Raw genomic sequence first — 13,692 nt, 5'->3', positions numbered from 1 at the left:
AGTGCTTTCACTACTCCAACGTCGTCTAGACGATAATGTTAAAAAACTCATTGGTCGTTTGCGGTTACTGGTGGCGCCCTCTATAAGGTGGCCATGTTTGTTTTGGTGACTGTCAATACTTATTGTGCGCATTGTGTGTACCGTAGTAAACGAAACGCGACTGGAAGGTATCAAACCAACGTAGAGCTCTGGAAACAAAGTGAGTAATCAGTAGTTTATTGATGTTGAGTGCAATTTTTTCAATAGTAAAATAATGTGCCCTTTCTAACAACTTAATGTCGTTCTCAAAAGCTTAAAGGAATTTCGTTGTTAGTAAGAGATGACGGAGGTGTATGAGGCTTTGCTAATATCTAAACTCTCTGCATGGCATTAATCTAGCTTAAAACTATCATTTTTACTGTGGCTATCGAATTACTATTGCTGTTCATTATTAATAGCATATGCATGAAACTATAATACAATCAGTTCCCAATTTTCTGAAGTGCATTGATTAAACGACATTGCGATTACTTAATATTGGAGCCCCAATTTTTGAAACAAGCGAAATAACTATTTTGAGAGAAAGTTTGTAAAGGCAGAATTAAACCAGTAAATAAAATTACACCGATATATTTTATTTTGAGCACTAAAATACACGTTTTAATTTGAAACGTTCTGCTCGTAACCAGAGAGCACCACTGCAGATAAGAGCAGTGCAGTTAGCTCGTTTTGAATTATAGGCCTTGCACTTCTATGACTTATTTGTTAAATTCAAATACTCGTACTTTTGCCTTTTGTAAGTCAAGTAAGTCTTCCTAAACATATATCTAAATCAGTAAAATGAGAAACCTCAATGAAAAAAAAAGTATGATTATGATTGAGCGAAGGAGATATCCCACAACAAAGCATCTGTACAAACTGATCAGAACGATGCAGTAAATAGAAAAATTAACTTTGAAATTAGTTTTAAGAAATGTTAGAGTGGAGTACCATCATCGGATGTCTGTTAGGTGGCTTGAAACGATCTGCTATTTTTAAAAATACATTTAGCACAAACTTAGAAGCCATAATAGAATATACAGGGTTATTTTCGTTTGCATGTTAACTTTAATGGGTTCGCGCATTGTTAGCATATCAGTTGTTATAACAGTCGACCTCATGGATCGCCATTATAGTAATATGTCAACGCTATCGCTCTTCAAACAAGTATTATGTATTATATCTATATTTCACAAACTAGTCAGCTATCAGAACTACTAAATATTAGGGTCTTTTTAGTCTTAGATATACTATGGCCGCATCTACTACAACCACGGAGGCTCCAAAAAAAGTCGATCTTGGCCTGCTTGAGGAGGACGATGAGTTTGAGGAGTTTCCTGCTGAAGGTGAGAGTTTAGTCAAACACACGCGCCCAACACGGTATGTTGTCATATGAGCTTTTCGTTCCGGAATAAATATATTTCATATTCCGTCATAAGCCCATATTTTCGCAATAAGCGTTCGTCTCATATCTAGCGCAAACAAAGTGCTGCACATATCTATAGGAAAAGATTGCTAAACATGTAGCAAACAGCCCTCAGAAGGCACGGACCTTCCATTAATCGACACAAATAAATATGATGAACAATCAATTGGCAGACAAGAAGAGAACGATACAAGACCTAGAAGCGTGTTTACTGAAAAGCCCATTAAATTAGACTACATATATTTTTAATAAAAAATGGAAGTAGATAAACCTGTCATTTTACAGGAAGTAGACTTTCGGTAAATTACATATTTGAAAACAACCGCTAACATGGAAAACGTTAAGGAAAAACGTTTTTGTTCCATGTCTGACAGATAAAGCTGTTTCAAAAAGAGGTTGTGATTATTATGGCAACTTAAAATTTGACGGGAGATCAAGCAAGCTTGGACTTGAGCCGGGCGGCTTACGTAATGCTCGTTATGTGGCTAGCAGTATCTCATTTCTAATGTAATACATACTGGCTTGAATTGAACTATAAAACGCGGACATGGTAAGGGAAAGGTGTTTAAAATTACTAGTTCTTTAAGTAAACTATATTACATACAACGCAGCTGTAGATTCCTAGAGCTAAAATTGTTTAGTAAAGGAATCTAGTTAAAGTTAGAAAATGCATGCTGAATAGCTAGTGAGACCGCATGATTTGTAGTGTTTTAAGTAGATGTCTTATATGTGCTTCAATGACTGGTAAAAACTTTTTACAATTTATTAACGAATTAACAGAATGGACGGGTAAGCTTGACGAGGCAGCGGAAAAAGCAAATGTCTGGGAAGATAACTGGGATGATGATAACGTTGAAGACGATTTCTCTGATCAGCTAAGAAAGGAGCTTCAGAAAGCGGGAGTGAGCACCAAGGAGCTCGAGACAAAATAAATTTAAAAAAATCAAGTACCACAAGCCTGGTGATATCTTCACGAATGCTTAATTACGTGGCGCACTGAAGAAACTCTTTACTCACAGGGAAACTGTAAGGAAAGCTTTCTCGTTAATGAAAAATCTGTCGAAATTTGATTCATCTAATGATAATAATTAAAGTATGTAAAGTACTTTTGAACTCATGAACTATCGTTCACGAGCATGTAAATAGCTAATTTTGTGTCGGCTTCTACCGGCCCAGATTAGACAGCATTAAAAATAACCTGTGTACTTTGTTCATATTAAAGAACGAGAGTGTTTTTATTTGCCTGTTCAGTACGCGTATATCGTACTACTTGCTCCCCCTAAGGCTTTGTATATGTACAATCAGTATTAAATAACTGAGTAACTGCAGTACCATCTTTATAATGGACACATATAAATCAAAACAGATATTTTTCTGTTATTTAAAGCAAACACCATATCTTGTGAGGACGACTAACTGATAGTAGATTGTAAATACTTGCATTTAAAAATGAAGACAATGTCACTTTAGTATTTGCATAAGCGGCTTTCTTTGTGTACTACAGAAGTGTCGCGACGGATATTTACGAAAGTTTGATCTCGCACTGCTGCTTATAAAAGACTTGTACTGATAAATTATAGGTAAGACATCTCCCTTTATAGGTTTCCTTTTTTACCGTGCAACGATATCACGCAGCGTACATGATGAGCCCACCGGTGGTATGAGTTCTCCCTCTTGACGCAAAAAGGGAAGCAAGCAATAAAGTTTTTGAATTCTCGAGTCAACTAGAGTCTGTAATGCAATGAAGTTTTTCTCCATATCGTTTTTCTATAGATGTTATTATAGCAACGCGCCAGTTGTGGCTTTGTCTTTGGTCGAGTAAGACTGATTTTGTCAAGCTCTACCTCACGCTCTAAATACCCAAACAATATATATCAGGTTGTTATAAGCGAATCCGGCAAACTTTGAAATTAAATAACTTTTGAGCTATATGCCACTAACGGACGAAACTTGACTAGTCAATATTTTAGACTTCTAGAACTTGCGAGTAAAGATCGGTTGAGTTTAGGGAAAAAATGAGTTCAGAAAGAAAGGCACCTTTTAGTTTTAAAGATCAAGGTTCAGTCGTCTAGTTTTTGTTCCTAGAAGACCACTACGCTGCAGAAATTTATCGAAGATTTATGAAGACGTTAGGCAAGGACGCCTTAAACAAAAGCACAGTGTCCGAATAGTGCAAACGCTATCTTAGGTTTTTTAAGAGACTCGGGCATCGTTGCTAAGGCAATCGAAAATACTCAGTATCCTTACTCGGTGGCAACGCCGGACCCCACAGCCATGCCTCAGTTTCTTCCTGAATTGAGCAAAGATATCTTAAACGTTGGCTTCAACCCGTTTATTCTCCCTATCTAGATCCGTATGATTACACGGCTTTCTATACTCTAAAAAGAGCGACTGATAGGCGGGTATGTTTCATCTATCAAATTACGTCGATAAGCCATATATAAAGAGAAATTAAAAATGGGAACGCGAATGGTAGTTATATGACTATTCAGAAGCTGTGAAGGCACTGTGATAAGTGTGCAAAAAATAAAAGATAGCAACGCCACGTCTTTTTACGTTTTGCGCTTCTGTACTGCGCTGCTCCCTCAGTTCAAGAGCGATCTGTTTGCCTGCTTGTCTCGACGGAGGCCATTAATGGCTCCAGATGTCGCTCTAAAGCTACTAACTAGATTGCTTGAAAGAACCGTTGTCATTTTTCTAAACGGTTGGCGATGCTTTCCTCGAAGAGCCTTTCGCGCCTTATTCAAAGTCCAGTAAATTCTGTCCTGCAAAATTTTGTAATTACAGCACCACAATGGTTTTTCGGGCTTACATTAAAGCTTGTAAAAACGTGACACGCTGAGGTAAATATGGAATCCCAATCGTCTGGTACAATTATAGGTAAACGTTTCTAGAAATTTGACAGAAGTTTTTTTTATATATTTTGCATATATTTGCAGAGCGACACAGATAAGGGTTTAATAAGTATGACCTTGGAAGTAAGGTCATATAAGCTTTTTTAGATTTACTCTACTCATTTGTTGTTTTTTCCATAGACCTATTCTACAGCTACCCGCAGCACGAGAAAACCGACAAAGTAATATAAGATATAGGACGCCTACAATGTGTGGGCCTCTTATATTTCTTTAATCTTTGAAGAAACGTTGTGTTGGTTAAATGATGACCGGACTCTGATGCTTCCGATCGAGTGAAAAATTATCATTCATCATCAAATACCACCATTCCACCCAGAACACATGTACGATCTTCATACCTTTCTAGAGACATCAAAAACTATGCAAAATGGGAATTAGCGCAAATGCAGAAAGATAAGTGTTTCATTGAAATCTGCTTCTTAATATTATTATGTTTTATTGATTATTATATTATTTTTTTCTGAAATGTCTACCTAGTTTTTATATGAGACGGCTCTTGAAATAGAATACAATAAAGCAATATCTACTTGTTTTTTATTATTTTAATCAAGATATTATTTTGCCGTGCAATTAGTTTTAGGGGTAACTATAAGCCAAATCGCACCGAAGTCTTGCGCGATAAACCAATTTGAGTATAGATACTTTATAGCTAATCTTACTAAACATATTAAAATATATGGTTATGAAGTCTAATAAAATATATCAGTTATGTATTATGGTGTAGTTTTTAGCGATTAACATAAACTCCCTTGCCGCATAGGTGGAAAAAGAATCCTTTGGATCTAGCGAACCACGTTCCGTGTTTCATTATCGAATTACATTGGCCTACTGAAACGACTTTGTATTAGAAAGACCTGATCAGGTCATCTTTTGAGGAAATCAAGATAAGTTAAATACTCTTCAGGGTGCCTACTGTTTAAAAGTTCTAGAAGCTTTGATTCTGTAATCCTTGTTTGGAGATTATTATTTATTCTCTTTTCTCTTTCCAAATTTGACAACAGGCTCTTTATACCATCAATAGGTTAAATATGCGTCTAGACTAATTAAATTTGTACCTCTTTCAGTTCGACATTATTTGTGCACTCTTTTCCCTTTTTGTCAGTACTAATAAGTATTTTATGGTTGTCGATCATAGTCACTTGACAGTACATAATAAACGAGCCTAAGTAGACAGCTATTTTTGAGCTATTTGAATAGACAGCTAAGCTTTGAGGTCTGTTGTACGACCTTTCATAAAACATGCTTCAACTTAATTGGTTACAAATGGCCGTGCCATTTTTAATAATATACTACACCCCTCATATATACGCTTTTGCAAGTTGACGTTTTTAAGAGTGTCCAGAAAAATAGTCTATATTGAATAAAAGCATCGCAATTAAATTTAACACCATTTTCTTGAATAATTAGTGACCTCCCGATATTACCTGGGTTGCGACGTTCTCCAAGCTGGTAAGATTTCATTCAAAAGAGAATGCAGCACTGATTATTATATCTTCTCATGTAGAATTTAATTGTACTAACATATATACATTTTTCGACACTTGTTCCTTATTATTATCTTGTTATATCTGTGTTAATATGCAACTTGATTAAATTGAATCCTGAATATAAAAAACGAAGCCATATCGGTTCATGTTTTCAATGAAAACATTGATCCCTATTGTAGGCCAACACGTCCTGAAGTTTCCGTGCTCCTTTTGTGATTTCATTTATCTATTGTATTGTATATATGTATATTGTATATGTACTTGATGCGTATTACATAGTGAATAAATAAATTAATAACGAACCGTGTCGATGCAATGTATTGTCAAGCAATGTATAGTCTAGTATGCTACGTCCTAGCTGGGCGTTATGTGAGATCAAGGTAATGCCATTTTAGATTGTCCTCAGAACTAACTGATAAGAGAGAGTCTGGACTCATATACCCCCTTATGCCCAGAATCAATTCTATAATGGTCAAAAATATCAAAACAGGATCTTACATGACTAAAATCTACATTATCATTCTGGTTCGCGTACTTTGTGTATTATTCCGTCTCAATACCGCTTCGAATGCCTTACTACTATTAGCATATGCCCATAATAATTACCAGTAGGTGATTTGCCCTGCCGCTACTTCGATTCCGCTATCTCAATTGAGAGAAATAAAATTTATTCAATTCGAGTTGTCGCTATAAATCATTGCACAATAAACAATAGTCGTTATGATAGCAATATAATAATGACCTATAATAGTATATCAGTTGCACTTGCATCATCGTAATGACCCTGTTGATCCCAGAGTACTCCTAATAGGCAACGAACGCTTCTCTCGTTCGGATTTTTACTATAATTCTCCAGTGGTATTGTCAGAAGCAGCAGAATACCGGTTTTAGTATGTTGCTGTGATTTGATAGGAATTGAATATATTTTGCGCAATTTTAACAGTGTCTTTCAGAGGAAATATGATCATAGTATGAACAACAATAGCAGTCATTTTATATTAATAACCATATCTTTTACGTATTAATCATTTCGGTGTTTTTTTCGTTTCTTGCTTGTTTTAGTTTTTTTTTTCTAATGTCTACTCTGTTATGGATCTTTTCAGCGCGTTCACAGCGTTTGATGTGCCCTGAAATCGTTAATGTTTATGCAACTCGATTTTATGTTACAGATTTTTTTTATAATAATAGTAATGGGATCGTGATGGGTTATGGTTCTCAGTGCTACATATGTCATGTAATGCATGTAGTATAATGTGTCTAGTTGTCTCATTGACGACGTAGCAGCGTGGCTACAGGCATCTTCAGTTAACGAGGTTGCCAGTTAAAACAAGTGAAACACGGCGGTTGGAAGGTAAGTGGAATCGATTTTCCTTTAGGAGTCCTGCAGTAGTCATCCTAGTTGTCTTCTTCGACTGGTGAAGTTTCCTATTTGTCAATGTCGGGTGCCCATAGCTGAAATAAATAATAAAGCAAATCAAAACAAAAATTGAAGCAAGAAAGTCAACCAAGTCAAACTCAGAAACATGAAAGCCACTTTGCGGTGCATTTTGATAGCACCGTGAATATAGTGACGTCCAAATACGTCTTGGCTAAATACATCAAACTCATAGGTCATAAGTCTCCACTTCCGAATATAATCTGCCACATTAATGTACTAGTAATCAGAGAATGCACTCCTAAAGTTGCTGTTTTGTGATGGACCTGCGGCATAATTGTTTGTGTAATCTGTGAGGTTTGATTAAGAAAAGCGAACGGCGTCAGCCATAACAATACTCTCCTATAGAGAAACATCATATACATAACGTCAAGTTTAAAATATCACGAGGTAGAATACAGAGGCTACTTGAAAGAGGTTATCTTTAAAGAGATACCATCCATATGGCTTCTTAGGTTTGCATATACTACGCATATGTTTAAATGTATACGTGTAATAGATAAATGAATATGTCGTAACCGACACAATAGTGACGAACTAAGGGGACGGTTCCTTTAGAACAAGTTTTTCTTTTCTATGCATATACGTCAAGGCCAAGCCAATTGCAAACATAAACTAGTCGGCCCTTATTAATAACAACCATGAACTGCTCACAACCTACCATGAGGTTGTCACGTAAAGCGGCATAATGAGTGTAGGATCTTGATATAAATTTGCTGGCAGCAATGCAATCTCAGAAGATAGTATTGCCAAAGGCCTGCTTGGATGACTAACACGACTTACCAGGTGCATTCAGGATCTTTTAATAAAGAAGTTTAGAGTCTCTCACCAGAACGGGTGCGTCACAGATACGCGCAGAACTCCTGTGGCCACCTCAGCTAACTAACAATAGTAATCTCTTTTCAGCTTCGGGTGTTAAGTCGTTAGTAAAGTTAAAGTCAAAGGTGTTAAAGTCAAAGTCAGTGAACGCCGAATCCGTTCCGCCGAGCGTTCACCGACTTTGAAATCGGTAATTGGTTCAGGCACGCCAACATAAAAATCAGTTGAACGAAACTAATTTTACTGACTATAGGTATATATAGTCTGTTTTTTCAATATGGAAATGTTAATTTTAAATTTGAAAGCTATTCAAACTATTTCAAAAATATGCACGTTAATTAATGCAATTCGCCTTACAGAATTGCTTCTTTTTTTCACCAAATTTCAATAGGCAGTTTTTATAGTAGATTTTTGTATTTCATGAATATACATATACATGAGCTAAACGGCAGCATTATTTTTACCACTCGTTGTTCCATTTATTATTGTTGTGAACAACGTATTATAAGCAGTTTCTTTTGAAAGAAATCTTGGTGACTTCATTCGCATAATTATAATAAAAATAAATAAATAAATAATATTACCAACATATGCGCCACATTGTAGATAATCACGGTCATGGATTAAAATTCATTATGAGTAATAATTATCCTTACTAATTATTGTTATGCTAATAATCATGCGTAAACATGATAGTTACATAAGCTTCCATCCGACAAAATTAGCTTTGAAGAACGGTGTGCACTTTGTCATTCTTCCTCCTCATTTCTCGAATAAAATGTAAATTATAGATGTGCTAGTACTTGGTCATTCAAACTTTGGCACACTCACACAGCCTGGCAGAGCCTGATACGGATTTATGATCTCAAGAACACATAGCCTTTAGCTTACCTAACTTAGCAGTATACAATTATAAAGCATCGGCTTCCCCAGCCATAATCAGAATCATTTAAAAAAAAAGTGCGTTTTCTCTTTAGCTTTATTGGATATCTACCGTTTTCGCATGAAGTTATTAATGGCCCATACATTGCTGATTCATATAGACCCACTTTATGGGATCATATAGGCCAGTAAATAAAACAAGTGCTTTCGATTGATATTTTTTACGAAATTAATAATTTTAGTGAGTTCACTTAGGCCATTTAATAGGAGAGTCCTTTATGAAAATATTGGTATTTCTCCTTCGTGGTACCCATTGCTTTTAGTGTGTAATAATAGTACCAATAATTGCATTAGGTAAACTTATATATATATATATATATATTTATTTATTTCGATATACTCAAACCGTCCTCACGACCGAACTTCGTTCTAAATATTGGATCAGAAATAATTCTCAATGAAAAAAGGTCGATATGGTATGTGTATATGTGTATGTCTCATCTAAAGGCATTTATAGGCCCAAGGTTCCCCATTACCGTACTCATTTTACGTATATTGCGATAGACCGTAGTTGCGCGTACTCATCAGCAATCCAACCTCTTCAAAAACTATTGAAAGCCTTTACAGCTATTCTGGACAGTTGTAGTGAAAACAAAATGACGGTGTGCTAAATGTATGAGTCAAACCTACATTTTAAGAGCCCCACGATGCCTGCGAGCCCTTGGGCGTTTAAGTTTCGTATTTGTATTTCAATAACTGAAAAAAAAATACAGCTGATGGTAACAACCGTGGTGGTGGCTATGGTTACACAAGAGGCCACCGTCAAACGAGTTTCAGCAGTTCCTTCGAGCTGCGGAACATTTAGAAAATCGGTAATAGTAATAGTTAATCAAAAATGGGCTTTGGAAGCGATCTCCACTTCCTAACAATTCATTTCATCGTTAAAAAAAGGTCATTGGCTATTGCAATTTAAAATTACAAGAGTACGAGAACAATTTCAAATAACGAAAAATCTCGATTTAATTTATTATCACTCAATCTCGGTTTTGTTATTCTATAATGTGATACTAAATGTAATCTTGTCAGGTAAATCTATTTTGCCAGATATAACAGTGTACTATATAGTATATACGAACTTCTGAAAAATTTATCACATCATCATGTTTAACACACAACGCTTTGTCTGGAACAAACGGTCAGGTAGCATCCAGACGAGATGTCTTTGCATGACTGTCGACGAAAAACTGATTATGCATAAGAATGAACACTAGTTAGATCAGTGCGGTCTGACTTGTGTCCATACACAAGCAAGCTATTTTACAGCAGCGCAGTCGACAGAATCACGAGGTGACTACAACAGGACTCAATGCACAACAACATAAATTCGCTTAGTTAAGTACTTAAGAATGTTGATCAGACGGGTGAACAAAAAGGTTGGTCGGAAAAATATTTGGCTTAGTACTTGATAATCTACCGTTTTGAAGAACTTAATGCAGGTAGTACCTGATGATAGGCAACTCGGGCATGAACTTCGGAATCTACGGCAATACAGTTCACCATAAGCAAACGTATAAGAAAAAAAAGCCGAACCTGGACAATAAATCTCATCAACTAGGCAAGCCAAATTTTAAGCCAGCACTATAGTGCAGGTGAGAGTTTCAGTCAACTACTATCGGTGGGGGCAATCAGACAACCGAGGAGAGTGATAACGGAGAAAAACCGACCAGTGGGCCCAGGCGCTCCAGGTCGGCTTTCGACATGACAGAACAAGCAGCGACCCGAAGCATGAAACGCAGCTGTTCACTCACGCAGAAGTGCAGAACCAAAAACAGAAAATACAAGACCCAGAGGACGAAAAAATAGATATTTGTAAGACACGCAGTACGATCAAACAGGGAGATTTTATTTCAAAATCCGGAGGTATTATTTCTGAGGACTATTATGTAAGGCCAAATAGATCATCGCCAAAACGGACTGTTGCTATAGTTTACAGAGAAGGGGAGAGGAGAGGCAGTAAAGAGCAATGAAGTCCGAATGAAGAGAGCATTCGCAACACTTCTGTTGCAAGAGACAACGCCAGAGGATTTAAGGACATAGGGAGTAGCGTCGGCTAGTGGAATGTCGGAGTCGGGTCAGTGATTACGGGCCTGTGGGTGATAATAAAAGCTGGTGAATGACACCATGCTATGCGGTTTTAACTTGGAACAAACAATGGGTTTCACTTATTTATCATATGGGTAACGCAGCAAGCTAAACGCAGATACACATAATAAAAGCGTAAGTAGTCTGTTTTAGGCAACTAGGAGATCAAGAAACAGAGAGACATGAAATAATTTTTGCTTTCGGGCCGAATTCAAAGCGCGAAACTTTGACGATCCTGCCTTAGCACGGCACTGTTTTTTCACAATGCGCATGTAGATGCGCATAATAAGGGGAGCGACGAAAATGATCGAGGGGACAAATGTGACCTTTTGATTCTAATCTACAAACATTCTCGACTACAGCATTCATTGCAACTTAAGATACGTGCAGAAGTTTATTAAACGCGGATGAACGACGTCGCTAGTTGGCCTCTATTTACCGAATCACTAAAAAAATCGCTTACGGCACTTAGGCGTTTGCGGTCATTTTTCCAATATGAACATTGCACAGTAAGTATGTATAGATAGACACGGCAATTTTCTATATGCTAGCTGGTAACAGGTCGCGGCTCAAGCGAATAGATAGTTTCCAACAGCCTTGCGTTTGATAGTAAGGCTGAAAGGAAGGATTAAGCACGCCACGGCAACGGTCGTAATCCAGAACAAGCGGATTAACAATCGTATCGATTTTCAACCAGATGAAATGAATTTCTAGTCAGAAGCACAATTTTAATCTATTTACGATTATTTTGATGTAATATCCTATATGCGTAGATACTGACAAGAACATCGTTGCAAATGCAAGTAATATCGTTTTCAATATTTTCACAGTACTCCTCGACAATCGCCTTCCCTACGCCTTTGGGCTACTGTTCGATAGATGAGATAACGTTCTAGGAACTTCCCTGGATGTTTTTGTATGCAACGGGAAATAAGTAACGCTCCACATTCGACGAACAGAAAGAAGAAGAAGAAATATGTTAGGTAATGTACTTCTTGGCTCCAACTACATCATCGTACCTGTAGAAAAGATCAAGCAAATCACGCCAGTGTTGCGAAATAAAAAACGATAATGCATATTGCCAATAAATAAGGCTAGAGATATTTACTAGCAGAAATTGTTCGTGTAATCGAATAGGTCCAACGCTGCTAGCTTTAATTGGTGTCAACAGCCAAGATCCTAAACACCAGGAAAAGTCACTTAAAGAAATGTGTAGATTGTCAGACAGACATCAGTCCACTGCGAGGGCCGCGGTCCAAATCAGGTGTTTCACTATGACGATTTTTTTAGGAAAATACATGTTTTGATGCCTAATGACACTCACTTTGTAGCTCAAGACCCACCAGTGCACAACCAGGCATTTCTTCAATCTCATTAATATTGAAGTTCATCAAACTTGCAAAGAAATCTAATTTAGTATTATGCTGGATACGCTTATTAAATGTTCTACTTTATTCAGTTTTCAAATATTATATTAAAATGTTCTGTTGTCGTCTAATATCGGTACATCAATATTCGGAAATGTGATTATGATAAATATCAATGGGATTGCTCCGTACAATTGCCCCCTTGAATCAGGGCGAATATAGAGCTGGACCAGTCGCTGCCTAAGCAAGACCATCACCGGTCGCAGTAATATTAGTAATAATAATAATAACAACAACACAAACACAGGTACCAACAAGAGCAGCCGCGGCCGGAGCGAAACGGCAGCAGCAACCGCAAAGGTAGTGGTAGCGCTATTGATAATACTGATAGTTATTACTACCATTCTTCTAAAAGTATGTTCTACACTTTGCTGTTCGTTTTCAATTCAGTCGACGGTTCACTTGATCGTAGCATTTGGTAGATGGTACTAAGTGTTCGATTCGCTTTGCCTCCAGAGTACTACATCACAACACTCCGAATAAGTGTAAATCGAAGCGCGCAACTAAATTCGCAGCTGTAACGGTCAAATCATCAGTAATAGCTGATTGTAGACTGAAAGATGAAGCAGTAGATGTGTTAGAATATTGTTGGCCGATTCCGATGGTGAAATGGCCACGGTTGAAGCGGTGGCCGTTGCGATAGCAAAAGTTAGCGTTATAGATTATAATCGAACCGCATAGCTTCTAGGTCGACATTAGCAGCAACAGGCAGAGCTATAACCGCAGGCGGTTTAACTACCTGTCTGTCTTAGTTCGTGCTTATTTCTTTACATTTCCCATGTCCGTCTATTTAACCTTTATGAAACAATAATAGTGACAAATCGCCTGCCTCGCCGCTTGCAGCCACGACCGCCATTAATGCAGTGACTACCCGTGAGGTTAACAGTATCGACTTAGCCTGCCGATCGCTTAGCGCACGACAGACGGCGGCCACCTGACAGCCGAATGAGCAACAAGGCGACGACGGCACTAGCAGAAAAAACCAGCGGCGGCCGCGATCGTAGCAGAGACTCAAATAATAAATTAATTTATAGTCGAACGCTCAATTGAGAACTTTAGCTGTGCTCTCGTTTAAGTTAGTAAGACAGAACAATCTATCTACTATTATCATTTTTATTGCTTTATCGATACTTGTCGCCTT

At 37.3% G+C, this 13,692-nt stretch overlaps 1 protein-coding gene and 1 long non-coding RNA gene across 2 annotated transcripts; one reads left to right on the top strand and one right to left on the bottom strand.

The window, feature by feature from the left end:
• Nucleotides 1-62: 62 nt before the first annotated feature.
• Sem1 (Suppressor of exocyst mutations 1) lies at nucleotides 63-2,668 on the top strand. The gene is made up of 3 exons (XM_022832973.2): nucleotides 63-199; nucleotides 1,258-1,364; nucleotides 2,225-2,668. The coding sequence occupies exons 2-3, from the start codon at nucleotides 1,271-1,273 to the stop codon at nucleotides 2,374-2,376; spliced, it is 246 nt and encodes an 81-aa protein (XP_022688708.1). The 5' UTR covers nucleotides 63-199; nucleotides 1,258-1,270; the 3' UTR covers nucleotides 2,377-2,668.
• Nucleotides 2,669-5,839: 3,171 nt separating this feature from the next.
• Nucleotides 5,840-13,550, bottom strand: LOC111260327 (uncharacterized). The gene is made up of 2 exons (XR_002680282.2): nucleotides 11,588-13,550; nucleotides 5,840-7,298 (listed from the first exon to the last, which is right to left on the bottom strand). It is a non-coding gene; the product is annotated as an uncharacterized LOC111260327 (long non-coding RNA).
• Between the last annotated feature and the right edge of the window lie 142 nt (nucleotides 13,551-13,692).

This window comes from Varroa jacobsoni, unplaced genomic scaffold (genome assembly GCF_002532875.2).
Source record: "Varroa jacobsoni isolate VJ856 unplaced genomic scaffold, vjacob_1.0 scaffold_429, whole genome shotgun sequence".
Taxonomy (NCBI): Eukaryota; Metazoa; Arthropoda; class Arachnida; order Mesostigmata; family Varroidae; genus Varroa; species Varroa jacobsoni.
Note: the sequence above shows the minus strand (reverse complement) of the source record. Positions and strands in the feature narration are given on the sequence as shown.

Excerpts from the sequence above, each read along its gene's own strand:
- Sem1 (XM_022832973.2), top strand. The coding sequence starts at position 1,271 with ATGGCCGCATCTACTACAACCACGGAGGCTCCAAAAAAAGTCGATCTT. Across the intron at positions 1,365-2,224 it reads TGAGGAGTTTCCTGCTGAAG|AATGGACGGGTAAGCTTGAC; the intron begins GTGAGAGTTTAG and ends ACGAATTAACAG.